General features: G+C 36.3%; 1 protein-coding gene across 1 annotated transcript in view; it reads right to left on the bottom strand.

The window, feature by feature from the left end:
- Positions 1–8,821, bottom strand: part of cdh23 (cadherin-related 23) — a 293,565-nt gene that overhangs the window by 36,636 nt on the left and 248,108 nt on the right. Inside the window, exons 27-34 of the mRNA XM_016230112.1 lie at positions 6,504–6,564; positions 5,400–5,545; positions 4,886–5,021; positions 4,515–4,570; positions 2,576–2,677; positions 1,549–1,551; positions 1,300–1,449; positions 1,085–1,213 (exon numbers count right to left, since the gene is read on the bottom strand). Coding sequence (XP_016085598.1) covers positions 1,085–1,213; positions 1,300–1,449; positions 1,549–1,551; positions 2,576–2,677; positions 4,515–4,570; positions 4,886–5,021; positions 5,400–5,545; positions 6,504–6,564 — 783 coding nt within the window. The remainder of the gene's footprint in view (positions 1–1,084; positions 1,214–1,299; positions 1,450–1,548; positions 1,552–2,575; positions 2,678–4,514; positions 4,571–4,885; positions 5,022–5,399; positions 5,546–6,503; positions 6,565–8,821) is intronic.

Here is an 8,821-nt window from a genome sequence, read left to right on the forward strand (position 1 = left end):
CATACACACATTTTAATTAAATAATAAATAATTATAATATATGATTAGATTTTTGTCTACTTTTTTGCCAATAAACTAACCAGGTTTTATTCTGATTATATTTCTTTCTTTCATTTTTTGTTTCTTCCCCAGGCAGTCTACCTCATGAACAGTTAAATGATCTCCCCACTGTGCAATAAAAATATGTGCAATAACCTTATATTTATTTGTTACCACCCTACATCCTAGTACATCCCTACATTCTATTCTATTCTATTCTATATAGGGGTGCTGCGATCAGAATTTTTGAGGCCGATTACCGATCTCCGATCACAGAAAGCAGTATCTGCCGATACCGATCACCGATACCGATCTTTTTAAAGCCTTCTTTTTATCATTTATAACTATTTATAGTGATACTCCAATCAGGATTTTTTAGACATTTATTCAGGGCCTGAATTTCATTTTTGAAAATGGAGGCAAATTCCTCTCTTAAGTGACTCTTGTGAGAGGGGAAGCAGCTTTTGAATGGTTAAACACTTGCAAGAATGAAAAAGAAATGCAATTTATCAACTTTAGTGACGATGTGACACTGCCTCGACTGTGCAAGTGAAATTACTGTCAACTGTGCAGCTCGCTTAGACAGACGTGATGTGTGGTGATGTGAAGCCATTTGAGTATTTTGAGAGAGAAAGAGTGCGCGCGGTGAATCACTCACGCTGTTGTTTAAAATCCTGATTTGCTGCTCAAGAAAGATTTCTTATTATTATGAATGTTGAAATCAGCTTTTCTGCTTAACCATAATACCATAACACATTTTTTCAGGATGCTTTGATGAATATAAATATGCATTTATTTGAAATATAATTTTTTTTGTAATAATGTATATGTCTTTACTGCCACCTTTGATCAATTTAATGCAACCATACTAAATAAAAGTATTAATTTCTTGGAAAATACTACTGACACATTTGAACAGCAATGTATATGTCTAATATAACATGGCTTTTACAAACTAGGGAGCATGCGTACAAAATAAAATGTTGTCTAGGAAGTCCCTAAAGTTTGTTACAGAGCCATAGTGTCTGTAGTGTTTCTCTCTCACTTTAAGCAGGTAACGGTCCACGGCTTCACGGTCCAGACGCGCATTCAAGTAAACTTCTCCATATGTATTATTGGCTGTGTTGATCTTAAACACATCCTGCATGTTCCCCGCGATTAAGGTGAAAATCACCTGAAGGAGACAAGAGTGTGATGGAGGCATGGTTACAAATGATTGATAACTCACTTGACATTGTTTTGAATATTTCTCTCCCTCACCAGTCCATTTCTTCCAGCGTCTTTGTCCCGCGCCAACACGACCGCAACTCTCTGACCAATTGGTGTGTCTTCTGGAATATCCACCGACAAATCCGAAGTGATGTCAAACTCTGGGCTGTTGTCATTCTCATCGAGAATGGTGATTGACACCTGTCAAAAGAATATGTAAAAGTCATGTAAAATCTGGAACAATATTAACATCCGTTAATTAAAAGCATTAAAAGGATCTGATGAATAAGAATCACTGACCTTCTACAAATGTGCATCAGGAAGGAAATTAGAAAAAACAATAAAAGAGGTTAAATTACATATTTATACAGTACATCAAAATCATATTATTATATACATTTCACATCACTATCACAGACATGAAGTTTTAAAGGAAAATGAAATGAAAATGAAATTTTGCTCACCTTAAGGCAATCCAAAATGTAGATATTTTGCTTATTCAGTGGAACAGATTTGGAGCAATTTAGCATTACATCACTTGCTCAACAATGGTTCCTCTGCAGTGAATGGGTGCCGTCAGAATGAGAGTCCAAACAGCTGATAAAAACATAATAATAATCCACAGAAACTAATCCATTATTAATGTGTTTAAACTTTAAACCGTCGCTTCTGTCTAAAGTATTAAGAGCAGTAAGAGTCCATAATAATGTTTCATCCAGTGAAAAAAGCCCATCCCCTGTTGTCTGTTCACATCAAAATCCACCAACATATTTGTTTAAAACTGTTTTCTCTTGTAAACAGTACTTGATCTGTGTATATTTCTCCCCTGATTCAGACGAGATGACTTTTTTTTGACTGGAGAAGGCAATGTTGTGGATATAGGACTTGTATTTTGCCTGAAAGGAATAGTTTGAAAACCTTTTAATGATGGATTTGGTTATTACAAACATGCATTCACAAGATGTTAATTGATGTACTGGAGTTACTTGTGGATCATTGTGATGTTTTTTAACAGCTGTTTGGACTCTCATTCTGACGGCACCCATTCACTGCAGAGGATCCACTGGTGAGCAAGTGATGGAATGCTACATTTCTGTCCAAATCTGTTCAGATGAGTAAACAAACTCATCTACATCAAGGATGGCCTGAGGGTACGTTTTCAGCAAATTTGCATTTTTGGATGAACTATTCCTTTAAAATGTACTTTAATATACATGATCATATTGTAAACAACTTAGAAGAAGAAACACCTGTGTGTGCTTCTCTACAGTAAGGCTTTAGTGAGTTTGGCCTACAGACTGAACAGACCATAGAGTAAACTCATTACCACAGTGGAGTCTCTCTTGGGTCCTCCATCATCGGCCACAACAGTGAGAGTGTATGAATCGCCCAGCTCTCTGTCCAACAGTCCCGTCACAGTAATACGACCCTGTAGAGCACACAAAATACTTTATTATTTTACAAAATCCATGTAGAGAAATGAACAAAATCTTTGCTATTTGCTATTATATCATTTTCACCAATGTAAGACAATCCAGTTGTTTTGGCCACTTGGTTTATTCACACCAAGCAGGATTTTCCGCCGTGTCAAGCTGTTAAAAGAAACCCATTCTAAACCCGTGCTGTGTCATTTTCCCTACTATATAGCTTCATTTTTTGTTTACCTTGCAAGAAAACTCACTGGGCATTAATTTGAACTTTTAGGTTCATGTGTCCTTTCCTTATATTTTAGGGCAGACCTAGAATCTACAAAGTCCCCCCCACATATTCTACACTGATTTTTGTGAAGAAAAAAAAAACTGGAAGGATTTAAGCACAGTAGGTGTGTTAAACAGACGTGAGAGTACTAGTCAAATATTGACCTGCTGACTAGTCGATTAGTAAAAATAAGTCATCGTCTGTGCCCTATCACATACAGTATTTTCTTTTTGGGTTGCGTTTTCACTTCCTTGCATCACTTCACTGCATCACTCTCGGTGTGAACATGCATTTAGAAAGACATCAAAAATTCACATCTTAAATTTCGGAGGGGCTAGCAATAGCAAGCAATAGCATGCTCTCTGCAAATCACTCTCCAAAGCCATGCCTCCCCCAAAACACCTAAACGCGGTGCACAGACAGAGCAGAGGCTAACCAGCGACACGATGAGAGACAATGTTGGTGGAAAGTACTGTTAGAAGTTTTAGGCACTAAAATAATGTCATGAATAGATTTTCTTCATCAATTAACTTCTATTAACTCAATTAAATCAACATTTGGTGTGACCATCCTTTGCATTTAAAGCAGCTTTTGCCATCCGTGCACTTGAGCATAGTTTCTCAGGGAGCTTTGCAGGTAGGTTTCTTGAAGCATCGGTTCTTCTGGATTGAGTCTGTCTCAGTTTGTTCTGTTTCTTCATGTCATTCCAGACACACTGGAAGATGATGAGATCAGATCTCTGTTTGGGGCACTGGCTGCTGTCAGACTCCTTGTGCAAATAAAAATCTCACTGAATTATTACAGTTAATGGCAAAATGAATGTTTGGAAATGTAAACTGATATTTCCTACCGACACACTACAGCAAAAGATAGAAATAACTGACTTGAAACCATTTTTTAGCTGGTGAAAATACCAGTGTTCTGATAATTTTGGTTACCACTGTATTACTGTTACATTTAACTGCATTTGTTTCATGTTTGAAATGAACATTAAAATGTTAATTATTCATTTATATTTTTAATTACTACGTTGATAATTGATTGCTTGATTTTACTTTCAAGTGGCACTCTTAGTCCTCCAATGTCGTGAGCTAACTATTTCAATGACGATTGTCATTTACAGTGTTGGGGGTAACGCATTACAAGTAACGTAAATTACGTAATCAGATTACTTTTTTCAAGTAACTAGTAAAGTAACGCATTACTTTTTAATTTACAAGAGAATATCTGAGTTACTTTTTCAAATAAGTAACGCAAGTTACTTTTTTTTCCAATTTATTGATTGACAGCTCTCCTGTCCCCATGTTGAGAGAAATCAGAAGATGTTACTGTAGTTCTAAAATAAATATGAATATGCATTAATTCATCTCACTCACAAAAAAAAAAACACAGATTCAGTATTTCTAACGTAACGCATTACTAACTAAGTACCACAATTAGTTACTTTTTTATGGAGTAACGCAATATTGTAATCCATTACTTTTAAAAGTAACTTTCCCCAACCCTGGTCATTTATATACAGTATCTACAGGACTAAACTTTAGCATACTGCACTCTAAACCTCAGGCCTGCGAAGACACAGATGGTTGGACGTCTGTCCAGTTTATGACATGCTGGACATCCTCTATGAAGAAGTGAAACAGGGAAGCAGTTACAGACACAAGCAGAAGTGCAACAGAAATGTTGTGATATCATTTGGCATTAAGAACCAATGGAAAAATACTTGAAATAGCTTGAGCTATGTTAGGTGCATGACACACACCCACTTAAAAAAGGTCAAAATAAATGATAAGTGTTATGAATACACAATAACAGCACTTACAGATGTTCCTATAAGACAAATTTACCTCCTCCGTGAACTAGTCTGGTCCACAGACACATTCAAAGGTCAAGAAGAGAGTGTGTTTGCACTGGCTTGTGGGTTGATTGTGTTGTGTACCTGTGTCGGGGTCTGTAGCTCGGACCACTACTACAGATGTACCGATACCAGCGGTCTCTCTGAGCCCCAGACGATTGTACTGCGACTGAGTGAAGACTGGAGACTCGTCATTCACGTCCTCCACATACACAATCACCTGCAGACAAACTCACAATCACAGTCTGATTCACAACAGACACATACTGCTACGCACACATTATATTCAGTACTTGTCTTTAATGATGTTTCAATAAAATAAAAAAACACGTTTATAGCTAGATTTAATACAATGTGCAGGCAGTGTTAATTATGTAAAGCAAGCATTGTTTTAGCAACCTTGCATTCAAATTTGAATCTATTCTGATATGCAACGCACATTACTCCTTTAGTCAGTTCTTGATGGATTAAATCATGTCTTTTTTTATCACTGAACATCCCTGGGTTGCAAACAGTAATTTACATGAACTTTAATATAAACCTGTCGAATAAGGGATTTTCTAGGGTATGCTATATTATTTTTCACACACAAACACACCCTGACAGAGCTGCGCATGCTGCCCTGGTCACTGTTGTAGGCCTCCACCTCCAGCACATGAGAGCTGCGTGTCTCTCGGTCCAGAGCCACAGTTCCTCTGCTGATGAGTCCAGACAGACTGTCCACAGTAAACTGACCATTGATGCCTACAGATATCAAATCACACACACACACACACGCCATACTCTGAAACAGTACATAACATAAAGGCTGAGGTTGAAAACAGTGATAATTTATGATTCTTACAGAATTAGTCTCTATTTGTATAAACATGTCACATAGAGTCATATATTTTTTAAAAGGAAAGAAAATTGTTAATATTGTCTGTATTGTGGCAATATTTTTAGGACAATTAATCCCATTTTTATGGATGCCAGTTTCTGCCGAATACAGAATAAAAGGTTAAAAAGGCTTTTAATCTCATAATTCAACCTTTTTTTCTCACATTTCTGAGAAAAAAGTCTGAATTGTGAGATATAAACAAAGAACAGCGAGATATGACCTCGCAACTATAAAAAACAAATGTCAAAATTATGATTTTTTTCTTCATAATTCTGTGTGTACATATTGCAAATCTGTTTTTTTTTTCTAAATTCCAAGTTGAGACATTGCACATTTCGCAACTGTTTTTTTTTCTTTTTTTTCTGTCAATTAGTAATTGCGCCTTTTTATCTCACAGTTCAGTTTTCTTTTCACAATTTCAAATTTGCATCTCAAAATTCATATTTTTTCAGAATTTTGAGTTTATATCTCAAAATTTGGATTTTCTTCTGGGAATTATGAGTTTATATCTCCCAGTTCTGAATTATATTTTGCAATTCTGAGAAAAACAGTCAGATTTGCCATACATAAACACATAATTGCAATTTATTTATTTATTTTAATCTGTGGTTTCCACACATTTTCCCCCAGTGCTTACAGTATGCCACAGATGACTGAAAATGCTCAAAATATGACTGAAAATACTCAAAATATATACTTTTTTTGTACATTATATAATGCAACAATGTTGGTTAGTTAGTGTAGTGGATTGTTGGAGTGCATCTGATCAAGGCATTGAGGTGTGACATCAGGGAAACAGGAAGAATAAATAGGCCTAGTTACCAGACAGAATCCTGTACAGAACTCTTCCATTCTCCCCCTGATCTGCATCTGTGGCCTGAACCTGCAGACGGACATAAACACACGTAACCACAACACGTACTAAATAATGAGAGTGAAAGTAATGCTTAACTCACTGCACACCCACACAAGCCTAAACATTAATATAACCACAACACATCTGATACTTTAATAACACACAGTCAAACTCGTAATCACACAGTTACAATTGGACTCTTATTTTCACTTCCACAAGTGAAATGTGTAATTTCCTCATAACTAGCAACACAAAATAAAATGCAGTATGTTTTTTGGCTCAACCAATAACGTGAGTTTGGGGCGGGGCTTTCTGATGACCAGTGGAAGACCGATTAAACCTAAAACCTCCTTAACGGCAGTAAAACATACAGTCTGAAATGGCTAGATTTCAAATACCCTAATGAATAGTTAGTTATATACTGTATATTATTAACAGTAATTGGAATAAATAATTCCAGTACGGAATTTAGAATGTTTAATCACAGGTTCCAATATGGATTGTCCAATCAGAATTCAGAGTCAGGGCTAACTGTTTTATTTATGCAATTGTGTTTGGTGCCACTAGTGGCACAGAAATGAAACACTTCACCTTTAAATGGTCATCATGGCATGACTATCAACACACATGGGCTTGAAAACACATATGTGACCCTGGACCACAAAACCAGTCATAAGGGTCAATTTTTCAAAATTGAGATTTATACATCATCTGAAAGCTGAATAAATAAGCTTTCCATTGATGTATGGTATGATGTATGTTGTTATGATAGGATAATATTTGGCCGAGATACAACTATTTGAAAATCTGTAATCTGAGGGTGCAAAAAAAAATCTAAATATTGAGAAAATAGCCTTTAAACTAGTTAGCAATGTATATTACTAATCAAAAATTAAGTTTTAATATATTTACAGTAGGAAATTTACACAATATCTTCATAGAACATGATCTTTACTTAATATCCTAATGATTTTTGGCATAAAAGAAAAATCTATAATTTTGACCCATACAATGCATTTTTGGCTATTGCTACAAATATACCCCAGCGACTTAAGACTGGTTTTGTGGTTCAGGGTCACATATACAACTTCAATGATCTCATGAATCCCAGAAACAATGATCAGAAGTTGTTCCTGAATATATTTACACACGTAGAGCAGTAAAGACCATTTAGCACACACTAAAGACATCTGCATATTAGTCAAATCCTAATGACAGTGAGGAGGACGGCCCCTCCTTCAGACTCATTAGCTTTATAAAAAGATGTGGAGAGGAGAAGAAAGGAGTAGAGGATGAGGAGGAGGAGGGTAAGAGAAAGAAAGCAGGGGTCTAGGGGGGTCTCTTGGAGAGAGATGAATAGAACAGGCATACCGGACCATACCAACACATGGGGGGTTAAAACTTGAGACTGAAAGTTTGGCTCAGAATGGATGTTTAGTTCAAGAAACACACTGCCATGGTCTGCTGATCGCAAAACACAAAAAGATTGATTTTGAGTCTCTCTGAACGGATATCAGTTGCACTTATCCTCATCCCCATCTTCCAGGCGTCTCATCTCCAACACTCTTTGTGACAACGTGATTTGAATCAAGGGGAACTTCGGAAGAGTCAACCACATCTAAAGCTAAAGGTAAAGTTGAACCACAAATTATAATCTCAAAAATAATTGTTATTCGGTGAAGCCCTGTTTTTGATGCTGGTGGTCCCAAAGGCATTTTATTTTGCCATGATATCAGTCATGCATTACATGGGACAAGATGTTATGTTCACATTACTGTATTTTACTAATTCATGGATATGCAGTGTCTAAAATCACAACATATTTATTTATTTATTGCCAAACACCCTAGCTGTTTGGAATTTTTCTTGGTGAGCTCATCAACAATAATAACAAACATTAAAATACATACAATATATAAATACACATACACAACTATCTATGTCCTATCAATTATAAGGAGTGAAATACAGATGCATAGACACCAGAGGAATTAAGAGCATGAACAATCCTACAATAAGCGCTGTTCAAAAACCGTGTAGACTTAGTTTTAATTGCTCTAAGGCGTCTGCCTGAAGGAAGAGGCGTAAAGCGGTGTCTGGCTGGATGTAAGGGATCTTTCAGGATTGTTAAACCTTTTTTCTGCAAAAGTGAAACATAGATCTCATCAATAGTTGGAAGATCACAACCAATAATTTTCGAAGCAACCCGAGTTATGTTACTAATCTGACTTCTCTGCTGAACTGTGGAGCTGCCAAACCACACTATAAGTGAGAAAGTCAGCAC

This window comes from Sinocyclocheilus grahami, unplaced genomic scaffold, assembly GCF_001515645.1.
Source record: "Sinocyclocheilus grahami isolate Dianchi unplaced genomic scaffold, SAMN03320097.WGS_v1.1 scaffold363.1, whole genome shotgun sequence".
Taxonomy (NCBI): Eukaryota; Metazoa; Chordata; class Actinopteri; order Cypriniformes; family Cyprinidae; genus Sinocyclocheilus; species Sinocyclocheilus grahami.